This window comes from Diplotaxodon limnothrissa, linkage group LG7 (assembly GCF_057381915.1).
Source record: "Diplotaxodon limnothrissa isolate DT_005_m linkage group LG7, D_limnothrissa_male_GT1.1, whole genome shotgun sequence".
NCBI classification, from domain to species: Eukaryota; Metazoa; Chordata; class Actinopteri; order Cichliformes; family Cichlidae; genus Diplotaxodon; species Diplotaxodon limnothrissa.
The window spans coordinates 38,958,167-38,977,132 of record NC_140602.1 but is presented as its reverse complement, the minus strand read 5'-3'; the positions used below and the strand labels follow the sequence as shown (position 1 = coordinate 38,977,132).

The window sequence follows — 18,966 nt, the reverse complement described above, 5'->3', positions numbered from 1 at the left end:
CTCCTTTTACTTCCGTCTTTGAAAAAATAAATCCAGGTTTTTGTCTCTTCAGTGCATGGAAGGCCAGTTTAATCCTAAAAAGAGAAAGGAGGATCAACTGAGTCTTCTAGCAGGATAAAAGTCAACAGGAACAACAGGTGAGATGTTGTAGTTGCACCTACAGTAGAAGTTTTGGGCACATGAAACTAACTGCTAAGAGGTTATGTAAACCGTTCAGTGTTCGTTGGACTTGAGCAGGTGCAGGACGGGAAAGGCACTAAAACAATAGTAAAGCCGAAGTGCTCCAGCCAATCAGATCTTATCACATGAAGGTATATAAAATCTATACGGTACATAGGTATATATATATATATATATATATATATATATATATATATATATATATATATATATATATATATATATATATATATATATATATATATATATATATATATGTTGGAAGTCTTGTTGTCTTCCAAAAAATGTTGCCAGTGGTGTGGAGAAGATCCCACATGCTTGCCCTGCCCAATGTCCAGTGTCTACCCACACATTTTGGTGGATTCCCAGACCAGCCTCTCTCAAAGCGGATATGACTAGTAAACTGAGAACTATTGTGCTATGGTCGGCATCATTCCAGCTTGTTTACATTATCGACCTTACAGTCACAGGTGAGGATGCAGAATTCACAGCCAATGTACAACAGTGCACCTGGAAATTGAAGATCCAACTATACAGTCAAAATAAGCTGCAGAGGATTTGTACACATGTCATCAGAGCTTTTCTGGGAGTGGGAATGTTAGTCAGTGGCTCTGACTCAAAAAAAAAAAAAGAACTCTAATTGGGCCTCAACTGTGAAAAGAGCATAACATTTGCCGGATGTCTGGAACGTTCTGGAGATACTGTGTGCCTATCAGTGAAATCTTGAAGAAGGGATTCCCTTGCACCCACTCGACAACCCAGAAAAGTGTCACAAGCGGACTGCTCCATAGAGTTTAAGCTGCAGATTTCTCACATGCAACAAAGGGATATAAACACCTAGTGCTATGAACAAACTAACCTATTATCATACATACTTTTCATACTACATAACTTTACATCCACACATCAGCAACAAGTCCATTTTTTGAATGTTTGTGGCAAAATCTGGAAAAATATGAGATAACAACTAAATTCAAACATTTTCCTCTAATTTATACATATAAAGACCACATCCTTACACCTCTTTTTAAACTTCTTTATCATTTGACAGAGCTTCAGTTTTGATAAGCATACTTTTAATTGCCACCAACTTGGAGCTTGCTGATCCTTAACAAAGAAGGCATCTGGTCTGTGTCCCATTAGAAGTCGAGGAACTGCTGAGGCATTATCCACAGTGAGCAGTAATGAGAATAAAACTGAGGGACCAGTTCTTTTACTGAGGGCATCAACTGTTCTAATCTGGTCTAAATGTGTAGATACAATGCAACAATGAAAACAGATTGATCCACAAGTCTGAGCTTTGTGATTCAACACTTCCTGATAAGTTGATAAAACCACACATTTATTTCAAAGAATTTCTGTCTTGGTTCATGTTGTCTTTGAAACAGAATTAATTATTCATTGCATAGTGTGTGACTGAAGTACACATAAGTAAATTCAGCAGGATGGGACAGATAGAAGTAAATAAATAAGTTCAACAAAAAGTCGAGAAACTAGTGAAATAAAGCTGTTGTCAAATTCATGTAACCGATGAAAGGAAACCTTGGCCTGTTGAGGGATACAGTCAGGAACTATAACAACATTTTCAACATCTCCAGCTGCGGAAATGTTTTGGTCTCGATTGATTAAGTCAATAAAAGACAGCAAAGTGAAAGAGTCAATTTTGAAGGGCTTTATTAATCAACACAGTGTGAAAACAGTGTATGAGTTCAGAGTTCACAATCCTTGTGTGTCATTAACTGCTTTTACTGTGTAGAGTGTCAACAAAGAGGAAGCTCACACATACACTACTGTGTTTTTCCATAAACAAATAAATTACAGCTCAACTGACTGCTGATGATCAGCTGGCACTAGAAAAAGCAATTTATTACTCAGAGAGTCTGAGCAAAGTCTTAACATGATGAAGAAAATTAATACAGCCATCCTGAACCATGGTCCAATGATTTAACAACTGTTATTGACTATAATCCACATCTGCTTGAAGCCTGGATTAGAAAATTAGATATCTGCTTTTTATACCAATCCCCTCTTCCAGAATTCAGTTCCTTGCTAAATATTTAAACACATTTTATTCTGGTTTTCTCTTTTAAAAATAAGGTTATGAAAAGGCAAAAAAAAAAAAAAACAGTTACAGAGATAAGACTAATAACTGGCTGTCCGCTGTGAACAATGTGACTGTAGTGGTGCCAGGTTAAGTTATACATTCATGAAGGACTGAATGTTAAATTATTAACACAGTATAATAATAATCCTCATGTAAATAACTACAGTGTATAAACTATACTAAACTATATATAATGTATAGTACAGTATTCAAGATCACTGCCTACACACACCTTTTTAGTATATACTTTGTATTAAAAATCAATAAAACTTCCTATATTTGTAATTTCTCAGCTATCTAGTTTGAAAACCTATTTCAAAACTAAGAAAAAACTAAACAAAACAAACTACATCTACCTTTTTTTATCCTAATCCACAAGCCAATTGTATTTGTAATGAAATTAACTAAAACCAGGGTAGAACATCTTTGCAAAATCTTCAAGTGTGCTTTAGAAACTGGCCAGTAATAATTCAAGTTGCACAATATGAAAATTGTACTTAATAAGTACAAAAATAAAAACAACCATTCTGAGGCAAACAACATTTTCACAGAGATATCAACATTCACACATTATAAGACACCATCTTTTCTTCAGTGCCAGGTTGACTCCAGTGTTAGGAAAATAAAATACTGTCTGTGTTTCAGTCCCTGTCTGCTTCGGTTTTAGGGACTGTGACCCTGTGACTCCTCAGCTTCCTCAGCAATAGTGCGGTAGTGCTGTGGCTGATTTTGAAATATGGAAGAGTCTGTCTGGGTGAACAGAGGAGTTCTCTTGGTGGAGCGTTTCATCAGGAATTTTCTAGATGTTACTAGATCACCGTAGCCCTGGGAGTGAGAGAAGGCGTAACCTGACCGAGTACTACGCCTTCTCCGTAAGCGACGAGGTGCCGGTACAGGCAACTCCTCTGTACGCATCTTATACCTCACCTAGAAAAAAGAAACAAGGGATTTTAATTTTTTTTTAGATGTAGACTTTTCACTATGGATACGCTACTTTCTGGTGTACAAGACAAAAGGGTTAATAGAAGACAAGATGCTTTTACATGCTGCCCCAAGTGTTTTTTTACCTTATCATTAATGGTAGGACGAAGCTGTATAAATATGAAGCGGAAAGCAACAACAGGCAGGATACAGAGAACGAATGTCAGGAATATGGTGAGCCACACATTAGGCTGGTTCAGAGAGTTTCTTGTTGTGCCTGAAATCCAATAATGTCAGAATCACATAATGTTACAGTATTACAGTATATAAGAAAGTAACTTCACAAACTGCAAAAATGGATGATGAAATTTAAATACACAATCCCAGGATACAGCCAGCACAAATCTAACCTTTTTTGTCTAAATGCTAGTTCGCATAACCCTGTTTTAATGTACTCATGTCTCCTTTAAAGTACCAATATTTTAGAATAGAAAAAAACTTGATAACTTCATTAAATTAACATTAAAGTGGCAAACATACTAAATATAGTAAATGTACTTACCAATGAAGGGGAAAGAAGACGTGAACATATAAAACATGCCATTGCTGCACATGGTTAATGTGATGGAAAAGTAGGCCACCATGCTTCCCCACACAAAAAAATGGTTCACTGCTGTCCAGTAATAGGTGTCAAGACACAGCTGAAAAGTATTTACTTTTATCATTATTAATGTCCTGTGTACTTATTTCTTTACATAAACTCAAATTTAGAGACTGACATAGAATGGAAATGTTTCTGTTACAGCAGATTAGTCTGTAGACTAAGTAGCCTCTTTGTTAGGTACCCTCGGTTCAACTGTTTATTAACCAGCCAATCAAATGGCAGGAACTCAATGCTTTTGAACATGTACACGTGGTCAATACTACCTGCTGGAGTTTAGACTAAGCATCAGGGAGGTAAAAAAGCTAATTAAGTTACTTTGAATGTGGTGTGGTTTTGCGTGCTAGATTGGGTATTTCAGAAATTGCTGATCTACTGGCATTTTCCCACACAATTATCTCTAGGGTTTACAAGGAATAGTTCTATAAGAGAAACCATCCAGTGAGCAGCAGTTCTCTGGGCAAAGATTGTTGATGCCAGAGGAGAATTGACAAAATGCTTCAAGATGATAGGAAAGCAACATGGCAACCATGGCATACAGAAGAACAAAAGCATTGCCTGGTATCATAAATCTCAGTAACATTTAGATGGTAGGGTCAGAATCAACATTTGTATCAATACTTCAGGCTTTTTTTGAAAATTTGCCATAATGAAAATGAGCAGTTCTGCAGGCAAAAAAGGCCCAAAGTGATAATAACCGCGTGCACCTAATAAAGTATCTAATGAGTGCACATGGATTTATGGTATAGAAATGCATAAATAAAACCGTTAAATGCAATTTTTTCTCAAAGCAGTGCAGTTCACTGAAAAAAAACTGGAGGACAAATAATGTGGCAAAGTTTTGTGATTCTCTATGTTTTCACAATAAATATGTCATTTCCAAGCATGCCTCTGGTAACGAGAGCTGTATTTCTCACCTGTGTGTACACCACAATGAGCAGACAAGTCTGTGCCAATAAAGCAAAAGACTGATAGTCAGCAATCTCTTTTCCATCATCTCTGACTGTGTCATGCATGGAAGCCCATGGAATAAAAAAGAGGATTAAGGAACTGTAGCAGCTGTGCATTACACAGCTCACAAAAGCTTTCTTATTGAAGTATTGGTTCTTCTGGCCTGGAGCGTAGAGCTGAGGATGGTATAAACTCCAACGGTCATTTACATCCTGCACAAAACAAGTTTTAGTGAAAGAGATGAGAAAGCTCAGTGGAAACAGAGACCTGAGTATGAGATCTGGTTTATGTAAGTCAACCAAAAACTGATAGTTAATTGTAATCTACATACCTGGTCAAACAGACACATGCCAAGGACTGGAAGAGCTGTGTAAACCATATTGTAGAAGGTGATGAACCAGTCCTCATAAACAGTCTGTGAACAACCACAATGAACATTTAAGTACAACATAAAGAAAAGGTGAATGTGAATCAAGTTATTTGTTTCATTTGTCCTGCATCATTTGAAACTTTTTTGCATTTCTCTCATTGAGATTGATAAACACTTTATGTCCCATTACAAAAGCTACTTAAATTACATTATAGTATAGTTACAATACATATATCTCACCTGTGCAGAAAAACCACAAAAGAAGGCGTACCAGAATTGGACAAGCGTAAAAGTGAAGTTCTTGTAAAAGAAATATCCAAGGAACTTGCACATGCGGATGTAGGACCAGCGGCCATGCACCAGCAGGAGGCGCTGAAGGTAACGGAACTGGGCAAAGGAATAGTCGCTGGACAGCACTGCCTGCATGCCTTCCTGCCCACTGATACCTACACCAATATGAGCAACTGGCAGGCAGAAAAGGAAGCAAATAAAATACACAATAAAATACACAATATCAGCTACATATTTCCCAGCTGGATAGTTGTAATGAAAATACAGCTCTGTATATTGGTGACTTCACAGGTTACCCTTTATCATGCTGACATCATTGGCTCCATCCCCAATAGCAAGAGTGACAGCCTGCTTGTATTTCTTGACCAGCTGAACCACTTGGGCCTTCTGCAAAGGAGTGACCCTGCAGCAAATCACTGTCTGACACATGCATGCTGTCCTCAGCAGCTCCAACCTCAAGTTCTTCTCCAGTGCAAAAGCCTGATGATGAAGGAAAGAATTGATGGAGTTAGGTCATCTGTCAAGATTCTGTAGTGCAACCTTAAAACCTCAAGAGAATTCCATTCATTTCTACATTCATCTCTAAGTTTAAGAAACATAAGAGAATCGGACTTTAAAAAAAAAAAACCAATATGTATTTTCTGATCACACAGTGTGACCTCTACAGGTCAACTAGCAGGGGATTTTCAGCATTTGCTGACAATAGTAATATTGCTAAAAAGAAAAGAAAAAAAAATCTTACCAGACTGTGCCCATTTATAATTAGTCCATAATCTCCATCCACCTTCTCATCCTGCATAGTCTCTGTCTTTTTAAGCCAAAACAGGCCTACTCGAGATTTAAACACAGATGGCTCCTCTGCTGCTTCAGGACACATTTTTCGTCGTGCATTCCTGAAAACATGAGGACAGAAAACATGACCTCATAAAAAGTTCACAATTCATTTGTTAACTATATTTTTCTTATAGACAACAATGAAGATATAAGATGAGCCTAAAGATTAACAGGCTAACAGTGTTTAATTTTAAAAAATATTTCCTATCCTCTTAATTGCCGATTTTAGACACATTTTGCCTTTAGTGGCCTCTCTTCTCCATTAAAAAGAGTGTCAAAAATATCTAAACCAACCTTTTGAGACGAACTGTATTTGCACACATTGTGTTTCCATTTATACAATTATTATTTTATTTTTAATTCAATCAAACATGCACAACGCTGAGGATGACTTTGGTTTGACTGTACTTGTATTCAGTCATCAATCAAACCACTCATCCATTTTGGCACTTATCAGCGACAGTAGTCTAAGTAGACATGTCAAAACCTCCCTTACAATGGCCACATCTTCTACCTCTTGTAAGTGCACAAGGAGGTATTGCCAAGCCAGCTGTTCTGAATCTCCTCCACAGCATCCTAACAAGAAGTCTGAACCCATACACCCTTCAGAAGTAGCTTATTCCCATTCCTTGTAACCACAATCTTAATTTTTCACATTACTACCCACCGTGGAGGAACATAGATGATGGTAGGAATGTTCAATCCCAACCTAGTAACCACAACCATGTAAGGCATGGATGTCGAGCTTTGGTTTTAATGGTTGTGATGAGTTATACAGAATTTACAGAGGGGTAGCATGAAATTATCCCTTGCCACCCCAAGTGCCACCCCAGTTTTGCATATGACAGTGTTGTTTATTAAAATAAGATAGCATTAACATTTTGAGCGTAGTTACAGTCAACGGTGAATATAAATGCTAAAACTGAATATATTGCATAGTGTTACCCCCCTCCACCATTAACAAATGGTTCAGCCCATAGCAGGACCGGCTTTTTTCTTGATTTAGCAAGCGATGCTTGCGATTGTGCCAGAGCACATTTTGAACTAGTGATGGTAAAATTTATTCTTTTTACTGAATCGAATTTTAATGAGTCTAGACCGTCCCATACAGACAAACTTGCCGTTTATTTTGCAAATCGAGCTCAACACTGCCCCTAGCGTCCTGGAGCACTTCCATTGTGTTTTGGAGTTTGCAAGTGTTTTTGAGTTTGCAAGTGTTTTGGATTTTGCAAGTGTTTTGGAGTTTGTACGTGTTTTTTAGTTTGCAAGTGTTTTGGAGTTTGTACGTGTTTTTTAGTTTGCAAGTGTTTTGGATTTTGTACGTGTTTTGGAGTTTGTACGTGTTTTGGAGTTTGCATGTGTTTTTTAGTTTGCAAGTGTTTTGGAATTTGCATGTGTTTTGGAGTTTGCATGTGCTTTGGAGTTTGCAAGTGTTTTGGAGTTTGTACGTGCTTTGTCTCTAGGGGCCACCGTAGGGTTAGTGAGTGCTGAGTGATTCGCTTACGCTAAGATTCACACAGTAAAGGAGGGGGTGAGTAGCTCAAATGTGCTGTTAGCATGTTAGCAGAGCGATGCTACCCAGTTCAGAGCAGAAATATTTTTGTTAAGATACTGGATGTTGTGTTTTTTTCCACAATTTTAATTATAAGCTAGATATATTTCTACTAATGAAATTAGTTTGCTAACAGCAACAGGGATGAGTCAGTGAGTCAGTTGGGCATGTGAATCATGATTCATGAGTCAGTGAAGTGATTCTCGAGTATTGAACGATTCGTTCATGATTCGTGCATCACTATTTTCAACAACACCATGGGAATTTCAGATTTCACACAGGTGGTTGGATGTTACACTCTGGAAATGGAATGATGGTGAGTGTTATTAACCCTCTCTGGTCCACGGACACGCTGCACCTCCAAATCACATGACTGATTTAAACAGACACAGCAACAAGCTGCAGCCACGCTGAGTCTCTATTTCAGCCCATATTGAAAGTTTTTAAAGTTTAATTACAGCCCAGTAAATCCAGAGTTATGATAATATATATAAGCCACGTTTTTTTCTATGTGTATGTGGTTTTTGTTAAAGTGTTTTCTAAGGACAGCGCAAAAACAGTAAAGAAAGAAAAAAAAAGCCACCTCTTTCGTGTCGGTGGAAAAATGTACCATGTCGACCAATTTAAAAAAAAGTCAACAGGTGGGTTTTGGTTGTTTAGGGAGAGGGAAAAGTTTTGGAAGTGACGGTAATGGCAGCGAGACAGAGCGAGCGAGTGTGTGTGAGAGAGAGAGTTTAGATGTGGGAGATTTGTGACGTTTAGTGTGGAGTGTATAGTTAGTGTGTTGTGTTGTCTTGTGTAGTTGTTCTGTTGTGTAGTTGTTGTTTTGTTTTGTGTGCCAGTGAGGGCACTAATGAATGTCACAAAGGCATATTGCATTGTAAACACTGTCACTAAGTAGAAACCAGCGGAGTGATACACCTCCTGTTGTCAGGCCTGCAGGTTTATCCCTGTGCTGTTCTCCTCTGTCTTCTGGTGGAAAAACATTTTTTTTACTGACACACATAATTTGCGACACCTGATTGTTCTCTCATTTTAGTTTTAGTAATATTTTTAAATGGTTGTACAAAATGAAAAAAAAAAAGGCAGGTGTATTGGCTGCATTATTAGGTAAATAGTTGTATATGTTTATAAAATGTACAATTTATATTTGCATTTCAAGTTATAAAAATTTGCTCAACATATCTGTGTTTTTTTTACAGTAAAAAAATACTACTAGTGTGGAGGTATGTAATAACGACAGGAGAGGTCTCAGTGTCTCACTCCAACTTTATTAACTGACTCTCAGAACTTCACATACAGTAAGCGCCAAAATCTCCACCCCAGCACTTCCCTTCAACTTGGGTGTGAGTGGAGCCACCTGGTGGTCCGCCACACTAGGATTTTAAGTTCTTTTTGTGATTTCAGATCAGTAATACTAATGCAGTACGTCAGTGAAAAAACAACTAAACTCAGTTGAGCTGAAAAGACTGATACCAAACAAGGCAAGGGGAAAAAATAAAATGAAACAATTTGAGGGTGAAATACAAATGTAAACTCAAAAGGACTCAAAAATGACCGGTTGTATTTCAGACCTCAGTGTGTTAATCCAACAAATCATGGAAAATTAGGTTTAAATTTTTGTTTATGACAGCGCAGATTTCTGACATTTGGTGTAATTTAAGCTGTAACAATGTGATTGTTTTCTAACAAAAAACAGTGTGAAACTTAAGTTAGACTTGTGTTTATAAATGAACCGCCCCATGTTGTGTAGATTTCTGGATTTTATACTTATTGGGCTACATATTTATTTATTATACAGGCTATACAGTACATAGAATCAAAACTCACATGTTTTATGTAACTAAAGTGTTTAATTATGTGGGATACAGACACTAATTAAGTTATAGACTATATTTATATGAAAAACATGTATACTTACTGCATTTAAATCATTTTAACCATGTGTAACCACCTGCATATGTGTGTGGAGAAAAAAAAGACTTTGATTTTGCCACCCTATTTGATTTCTTTTCCACCCTCATGCCACCCTAAGAAAATTTCTCTAGATCTGCCCCTAAGTAAAGCAGCAAATTTTGATATACAGTGGTCCCTCGCTATAACGCGGTTCACTTTTCGTGGCCTCACTGTTTCGCAGATTTTTTTTGTGCAATTTTGCATGGTGGTTTTTTTTTTTTTTTTTTTTTGTTTGTTTGTTTCTTTAAACAGCACGTTGTGTTGTGCATCCTGATTGGCTGTAGACCTCTGTCAATCAATCTCGTGCCTCCTGTACAGTAAAGAATGCGTTCAGCTTGTCAAATTTGTAGTGTTTGTTTGTACATTTTCTCCCCGACAAACACAACAATGTCGACGAAACGTTTTGCACCGGTTTCATTCTATTATAATGGACTTATTTTTCTATGAAGGTTTGAACTTGAAACAAGAGAGAAGTGTGAAAATGTTCATGCCTGTCTGAGAAAACTGTACAAACAAATATTGTAAAACAACAGCTACAAATTTATCTTACAGCTGTAGGAAAAGTAACTTAATGAATCAAGCCTCAAATGGTTGAGTTCCTGTTCGTGCTGTTCTAGTTAATTTAAGTTTACTGAAATTCATAAACTGACAAATTGCATCATTAATTGTATGATGAAAAAGCCTCTGATTGACAGTTGATCCTTATCTGTTTCTAACCGACTCACTGTAGCTCCTCTTTGACTCCTTCAGCAGTGTTGGCTGAGACAACAAAGACATCCTTCATCTCCCCTCTTAGTATGTTACAGGAATAGCCAATGTTCTCTGCTGTCTCTGTTGAACAGTAAAATAATTTTCAATCAATAAATCTTAAATCTACAAAAAAAGCTTAAATAAGAAGAAACATAAAGTGACACTGACCTTGCTTATCTCCAGTTAACACCCAGATTTTGATGTCAGCTTTAGCCAGTTGCTCAATGGTCTGTGGTACACCATCTTGCAACTTGTCCTCCACAGCTGTCGCTCCCAACAGCTAAAGCCACAGATGTAGTTGTGATTTATACATTTATGACAAATTATGCTGGTTTCGCTGTAACATTAGTGCACAATCTAAAGCTGGGGTGTCAAACGAACCCAGGTGCCAGGATCAACCTGGCAAATACTTTAATCTGGAAACAACTTTGGAAAAAGGATGAAAAGGATGGCATTCTGGAGGACATTCTGGGAAAACAAACCACCAGAATTCTTCTGTACCTTTACACATTCACGTCTTACAATTTAAGCTCAAAGATTTATGCTGATAGATTTCTTTCATTTACTACAGAAGCATTTCTTATCATTGTAAATGACCATGGCAGACCCGATGGCATGAACATGATCTTCAGCATACTTTATTAACACTCACACGGTTGCTGTGCAAACACACACTGAGCTGCAGCTCTCCTGCTGCCAGCTCAACATTACCACAAAAACAACAGCATTTACCAGAACTCCTAACTTTTAAGCCGGCTAGGCGTGATTGCAGATGCCACGCAGGTGGGTCAATCGCCCCTGCAGCAGTATCGCAAACCACACCCCGCCACAATCATGTAAGAAAATCTGAGGTGTTGAAATTGAACTTCTTTTTTTATTGTAAGATATCTCAAGGTAAAATGTATAGTTAAACTTATTAACATTGACTGGAGACAAGCAGAGTTTGACTGGTCCAGCCCATTTAAGATGAAATTGGGCTATATTTCCCCCCGATGTAAAATTAACTTGACATCCCTGGTACGTATAATTTCTGGAAAACTATCAGTAGGTCATCAAGCAGCAAATTGGTCTGTCAGATGATCTAGCGATGTGACAAAGTTTTCAGCACATGTACTAACCATCATATCTTTCTCTATCTCTTCATAAAGTTCATCAAGTTTTTCTTCACGTCCCTCCATGGCAACACTGGCCTCATGTTGGCGATGTTTCCAATCTATCATGTAGGTCTTGTCTAAGTCCTTATATGCCAGAGCAAGTGTACGGAGGCCATCACCTGCATACTCCTGTTTTTGTTTGATAATCGAAAGAAGTCGAATGTTAAATTACATTAATTATATTAAAATTTCATTGATTTTAGCTTCAAGCTACTTTTATATGCTTTGGATCACTCACATTGAGGTGGTTAGTGGTTACTTCCATCAGTTTGTTACAGGAGGGGTGCAGTCTTTCAAAGATCATGGTGTCTGCACCTTTGCAGTATAGAGTCAGCTTCCCCTCTGGGCTGCGCACTGGAAGTGACAGGGAAAGTTAGAAAGTTTGACGTAATGCATGCAGAAAAAGAAATTGTCTATCTTCTGAATATACGAAGTATGGCCAAAATAAGTATGGTTGACACCTTATCTCACCTATCACTGACATCCTCTTCCTCACATTACTGAAGTCCAGAATGGCCAGAAGTTCATAGATGACTTGTTTGCCCATCTCTACTACTGTGATGGTTTCTGGTGTGCGTGATCGGAACACAAATCCAAAGTTTCTTGCAGCAGTCACCAGAGCGCCTTCATCAGGTGACTGAGCCTGATAATTGAGCTCTCCTACCAGGTAAAACAGAGATGACAATTTAATTGGCATATAAGGGTAAAATTTGAACATTTGCATGGTGGAGCACATTTCCATGTACCTGTATGTCTTTTATTGCACTGAATTTGGAGTTTTTAGATAGACTCCAAGAATATTTCGAAATTCTCCTGAAATGTAAATGAAATGAAGATGTCTTTTAGGGGACCCCTCACCCTCTTTCTTTTCCTCAGGCATAACAGTGTGACACAGGGATAACAAGCGGAAGAACTCCTGAGTCTCAGGGTTTCCACTTCTCACCATCTCCACCAGTCTGTGGTCATGAAAGCTGAACTTTGGATCAGCCAGATTGTTCCAGGAGAAGTCCACTCTCTCTGTCCTCTGCAAGAAAAGCCAAAACAACAAAGTTGGATCAATACTTTCTTTAAATAAGCTACACAATCATGCATTTTCCTCTCACCTCTGTAATTTCCACTCTTTCTCCAGAGAAGTCATAGAGGTCTCCTGAATATAAGATACATATACTGTAAAATGAATCATTTAAACAATGTTCATGTTTCCATTTGCCTCTGTGACAACTTTTTACAAAAGCAAAGCTGCTCACCGTAAGCTTTTCCATTAATGGAGCACTTGTTGAAAGTCATGATGTTCTGTGTCAGAGTGCCAGTCTTGTCACTGAAGATGTATTTAATCTGGCCTAGCTCCTCATTGAGTGTGGTGGTTCTTGCCTGAGCTGGAGTATCATTCTTAGGATAGTACATCTTCCTGTCCCAGTCTATTAAGAAGCTGTTTCCCAGACGAATGAACTCCACGCTAATAATGTAGCACAAATTGGTAAAATTTCAAAATGTGATACATATTAGCACAAGTCTCAAGTGTTCAAACCAACTTTGGTTGTTTTTTGGTTTAATCATTTTTACTTACCTGACGTAGAGTGAAATTGGTACCACTGTGTTAAGGACAATGACATAAGACCAGAAGATGAGGAATGATGAGAGAGGAGCATCAATGCCCGGTTCACGAGGAAGAAACATAGTGAACACAGAGCCCTCATTTGTTTCCCAGATTGCATTGCCAATGGTCAAAATGGAGCACATAGATGCCAGGAAACCAAAGATCTGATGGAATAAAAACATCAGACTTCTTGATTGTTCAAACAATATTACTCTTGTCACTCAGGTGAAAAACAAATCACTGTCTTTAAGTTCTATATCTATAAGCTGAGACTTTGTGTGACTTTCTTTGTATTTGTGCTTGTGTAAACTCACACATAACACCAGAATATTCATCAGGTGATCAATGCTTGTCCGTTTGAATATTGACTTCCCGCTGTTCTGCATCAGTTTAGTGTCAGGACCTGGAAAGGATTATTAGTGTCAGATTTTCTTCTGCACACCTTCGCTGCATCTCCTTCCTGCTCTAGTCTCTTATGTACAACTTCAAACATTATTATCAGAGAAAACAATAGAAACTAGACCAAAAAGAATCACTCAAGTTGTACACAGTTGCAGTGCACAGTGTACCTCCAAAGATGACCAGACCGAAGCACCACTCAGTGTTCCTGAGAGTACAGCCTCTGAGCAGCACTTTGTCGTTGTTCAAGGCATATCTTTCTCCGTTCAAAGTCAGAGTCCCTTTGAACTTGTCTAGACGGTTATTGGGAGGTTCACATCGCACTTCACCTGAGAAACAGAAATCAGTGTCAGCAAATAATTCTAAACAGTTCACAGGATAGTTAGAGGACAGCTTGAAGCAGTCTGTGTAGTCTCCTCCGACCTCTGGTATCAACAAGGGATTTTCACCTAGAGAACGGCTGCTCACTGGATGTCTTCTCTTTTGTGGACCATTCTCTGGAAACCTTACAGATGTGGGTTAATCCCAGCAGGTCATCAGTTTCTGAAATACTCAGACTCATCTGGCGCCAGCAACCATGTGACGTTCAAAGTCCCTTTAATCTACATTCTACCTAATTTGATAGCCAGTTTGAACTTCTGCAGATCATTTTAACCCTGTCCACATGTTAAAATGATTTGCTGATTAGATTAATTAGCAGGTGTGCAGGTGTACCTAATGAAGTGGCTAGTGTATGTAAACAGATCTATTCAAGTAAGCAACAAACAAACAACAAATAAATAAAACCCAGGATCTGCTTTTTACATTGGTAGAGAAAAGCAATACATGAGGATATGCATGGAAAGAAAGCGACTGGACGTCTTAAGTTTCAAGAAACGTAAAGAAGCCCAGTCGCTTTCTTTCCAAGATTCTTAGACTACCATGACCTGGATGACTGAAAACCTACACAGATGTGAGAAAATGTAATCACTCAGTAGAAGCTTAAACACTCTGTTTGTTTTTCTCCCCTCTGACATTTCCCAATGACAGAACCAGGTTTCACTTTTGAAAATCAGACTGTGTGTTGTTTCATTGAGATTCTCACCATTAAAGGCAGCGAGTGCCTCAATGTTGTCTCCCAGCTCTCCAGTTATAGTCAGAGCCTGTTTCACCTTCAGATTGGTTTCTCTGGGGGAGACCAAGGAAAATCCAAGACAGTGTTAGACATTAGTTGTCAACCTAGCATACAAACACCACAGTACAGCACACTTACCCATCTAGTTCAGCTGTTTCCACATAAACTAAATTAAGGGGCTCACTGCTAGACAGCAACAGAAGGTCTGCCTAAGAAATAAAAGCACTGAGTTTAGTTTGGAACTTACTTTTGAAATGAATTTCTTTCACTTGCTTCAAATCTTTACTATAGCCTCCCCAAACTTACTGTGACAAACTCATTATTCTCCAGTTTGACTATGTTCCCGACCTGAACATTCATCCATTTTTCATTTTTGAGTCTGTCAGGGAAGGGAACAAAGGCATACAACACAGAAATGAATCCAAAACAGCATAATTCTTCATACAAAAGGTATTCTTTTCTTTTTCATTTGGGTTTCCAAAGACTTACTGGCCATCCATGAGGACGTCCACCTTCCGGTTATTGACTTGTCCGTCACATTTGTGTCTGTTCTGCTCAGTTGACACAAGAAAAAGATACTGTTTGCTTCCAAATCTGATATTAGTTCCTTATTTTTGGTTTTCATAATGAGCAGGATCTCTCTATTGCTAATAACAATTTCAACGTACTATATCGTCACTGGCATCTTTGACTCCTGTTATAGACAGCACCAATATCAAAGGGACAGCTGTGGTGAACCATGGCAGAGAGGAGATTTGTGGGATCAACTGTCAACACACACACACACACACACACACACACACACACATACAGTTACATATGCTGTTTTAATACATTGATAATTGAGCTTTTAAGAATCTGAAAACTGAAAGCCTTAAAGCTCATTTCAGTGTATGGTTTACATTAAATAATGTGTTGAAAAAAATAATTTGATAAAGAAGGAAAATATGTGTCATTTCTAATTTTAAAATCAAATTACATTTTAAAAAGATGGTGTTCAATGTGGAGTTTGAACTCTGTTTTATAAGCTAGTGTTTGCATTCACATAACTATCTGCAGCATAAAATAACTATTTTTAAGCATGCAATTCATTCTGACAACATGTCTACCTGAAGGATGAGCAGGAAGAGGAAGTAGGCATTAGCGAGCCTCCTGAACTGCTCAAAAAGATTAAGTGGCAGGAAGGTGAAGATGTTGTATTTGGAGGTCTTGATGGCATTGTTCTGAAGTTAAAGAAATCGACAGAGGAAAGTTACATGACTGATGTCAGTTTAACAACTGACATCAGTCATGTAACACAGCAACAAGGTACAGTAAAAATCCTAAGATTTCTAGGATTTCACTAATAATTGCCTACAACTCAGATTTATTCAACAAAACTTTTTATTATTTAGCTACAATTTATGTACAACTGATGCTTTGTATCTCAGTCATAACATGCAAATATACACAACTTTATGTTCATTGAGTGGTAAATGCAAAGAGTTGTCTTTGTGACACTTGACATTTGTTGTTGTTGAGTAATCAAATCCAAACAAGCAAAGCATTGAGCTGAGGGTGTGTCCAAAGCTTCTCTTGTCATCTGCTGAATAGGCATGATAACATTTGTCTATATACTTACAGCATAGCGGAAAGATAGGTTGAAAGTGCTGTCATTAGCCCGCAAGCATCTCTCCTTCTCTGTGAGAGAGTAAAGCAGTCAGAGCAAGAGAGAGTTTATGCTACTGTATGTTACAGCAGTACTGAGGAAAGACAAACTCAAATTTAAGTTTTGCAAACATTTCAGAGCTGAAAGCTGAAATGTGCACTGCATGTCACAAAAATAAATAAAACTAAAACTGTGACAGCCATAAAGTAACTGAACAATGCAGTAAAGTAGAGCAAAGTTTACGTGCATCTAATCTCACCTTCCTTATTTCTATGTCCGCACAACTGTCCAAAGTATGACAGCACAGTTCCCATCTTTAACTCAGGTTCTCCATGTTTTATAACCTGGAAAAAAGTCCACTTTTCAGTTCTAATTAGTGAGTCATTTCAAACCAAATGGGTTTCTATATCAAAAGGTGAGGCAAAAGTGAGAGGGAACCAGTTAATTCCTGGAAGGTCATGTTTGTTTAGAACTGCGATCTAATGTTTAAAAATTAATAGAGAAAAGGTGGAACTATTTAATATGTACAGCACACCTTTTAAAATGGCGATGAGGGAAAGACAAAACATCCCAAAAATAATAATCCTGAGCTTTCACAAAGCCAAAAATATCTCTCCAGCTATAGGCAGACATATAACATTCACATACTTGACAAGATTTCCACCCCTCCCCACAATTTATCTTTGCTCCAAAGCTGTAAAGATACAGAGGCCTTTTAAACTCTTGGTACTGTAGTTAAACATAAGGTGCAATAATCCCTTACTACACAGATTAAGATAAAGATGTACCCTTGACCATTTGACTTGCCCAGTAATCTACCAATAATAATATGCAGGTGTTGTAATTTTATAGAATTTTACTGGAAAAATGTTTATCAGTGGGACATAAAGAATACAAAATGTTGACAATGAAATGCATAACAGCACAAAAAGTAATTAACTACCTAACTTTTCAATTGATACCTAATTTCTTAAGAAGGAAAAACAAAATCTGCGGAAGCAACAACTCATTCGTTGGCATGTTTCAACTGATCCTTCTTCTTGCACTCACAAAAATATTAGATCAGTCTGAATGATGTCAGGTTTAAAGGGTTCAGATTCTGAGATGGTTCCTGACAAAAAAAAAAAAAAAAAATCATAGCATCATAATTTTCTGAGTTTGAAAACAAATGAAACTTAGTCACATACCTGAAACAACAATATAACTTCTCTTGTCCCCTGGGTCCTCCTCGCACACAGATAAATGTGTTTGAATAAAGAAGACAGTGAAAAAGATAAAGATTTTAACCCTCCTTTTACTTACGTCTTTGATAAAGCAAATCCCGGCCTTTGTCTATTGCCTGGAAAGCCAAGTGTCAGTTTAGTCCCAAACAGAGAAAGGAAGTTCAACTGAGGCCTCCACCAGGATAAAAGACAACAGGAACAACAGGTGAAGCATTGTAGTCGCACCTACACCAGAAGTTTCAGGTTCATACAGGAAGACCAGGGATCCCCTGCACCTAACAGCTCAGAGCTTGTGTAAACAGCACAGTGATCTTTGGACTTGGATTTTGAGTAGGTGCAGGACAGAAAAGGCAGTAAAACAACAGCAAAGGTGAAGTGCTTCAGCTAATCAGAGGGAATGTTATCATAATCATGTATGTAACACAACCTGCAGTGGCTGCACACTGTTCAGACTGAACAGTTGTTCAGTTTTAGCTTCTTAAATTCAGTTAATTTTACCTCTTTGTGACCATAAGAAAACCCTAGTAGGCTGCTTTTAATATAAATTAAATATAATTATGTATTTAACTACTTACTACCAAGTGGTTATTACAGCTTGAAATAGGTTGACTTCATGCCTGATATGTAGATCCAGGGGACCTCAACATGACCCTCTTACTTAGTGTGGTTGTGTGTGTGCATGCTCTCTGATTGGTAACAACAAACTGGATGAATGAAAGCACATTTGATATGAGAGGACATGCAAGCGTATTAGGTTTCTAAATGGTCAAAACACGCTGCCAGAAGTGAATCTTTACAAATGCACATGGATGTTAACAAAATGTTACATTTCTGTGGCATGTTTGTGATAAGACATTTTTAATACAGTTTTTTGTGATAAGACATACTTGTAATGATTTCTTAGATTTCTTCCCCCAGGGTGGAATGAATGTACAATATAGATCTTTATTAACTTAAAAAAGAAGAATTGGGTGCATGAGTTGAGTTTTACTTAGGGTTTTCTCTAATCCACACAGGGCCAAAGTATACATAAAGGCTCAAGTATATACATACACCCCTGATAATCCCTGGGTAAGTATCCCTTATGAACTTGTATCTTGACTAGATGTTTTTGGTAACAACAAGCTTCTGAGAAAATTCTGGGTGAATTTTTGAGCACTCTTGTCAAAATTGGTTGGCTTCCTGGCATGGACCTGACTTGTAGTCATTCTCACCAGGAATAAGGTTGGAGTTTTGGGAAGACTAGTCCAGAAACATAATG

The 18,966-nt window shown here is 37.8% G+C and overlaps 1 protein-coding gene across 2 annotated transcripts; it reads right to left on the bottom strand.

The window, feature by feature from the left end:
* Window positions 1-2,733: 2,733 nt before the first annotated feature.
* Window positions 2,734-17,942, bottom strand: LOC146628740 (phospholipid-transporting ATPase ID-like). 2 transcript variants are annotated; one of them, XM_085359678.1, is made up of 28 exons: window positions 17,670-17,942; window positions 16,742-16,826; window positions 16,456-16,514; window positions 15,944-16,057; window positions 15,503-15,601; window positions 15,324-15,385; window positions 15,141-15,213; window positions 14,973-15,043; window positions 14,805-14,887; window positions 13,891-14,049; window positions 13,636-13,724; window positions 13,292-13,485; window positions 12,972-13,180; window positions 12,828-12,871; window positions 12,583-12,748; window positions 12,196-12,384; window positions 11,963-12,078; window positions 11,689-11,853; window positions 10,739-10,850; window positions 10,546-10,651; window positions 6,221-6,371; window positions 5,775-5,958; window positions 5,428-5,651; window positions 5,149-5,232; window positions 4,784-5,029; window positions 3,768-3,906; window positions 3,352-3,482; window positions 2,734-3,211 (listed from the first exon to the last, which is right to left on the bottom strand). In XM_085359678.1, the coding sequence occupies exons 2-28, from the start codon at window positions 16,794-16,796 to the stop codon at window positions 2,948-2,950; spliced, it is 3,588 nt and encodes a 1,195-aa protein (XP_085215804.1). In that variant the 5' UTR covers window positions 16,797-16,826; window positions 17,670-17,942; the 3' UTR covers window positions 2,734-2,947. The 2 variants fall into 2 exon arrangements, with proteins under 2 accessions (XP_085215804.1, XP_085215802.1); XM_085359676.1 differs by having other exon boundaries at window positions 17,785-17,942.
* Window positions 17,943-18,966: the final 1,024 nt, after the last annotated feature.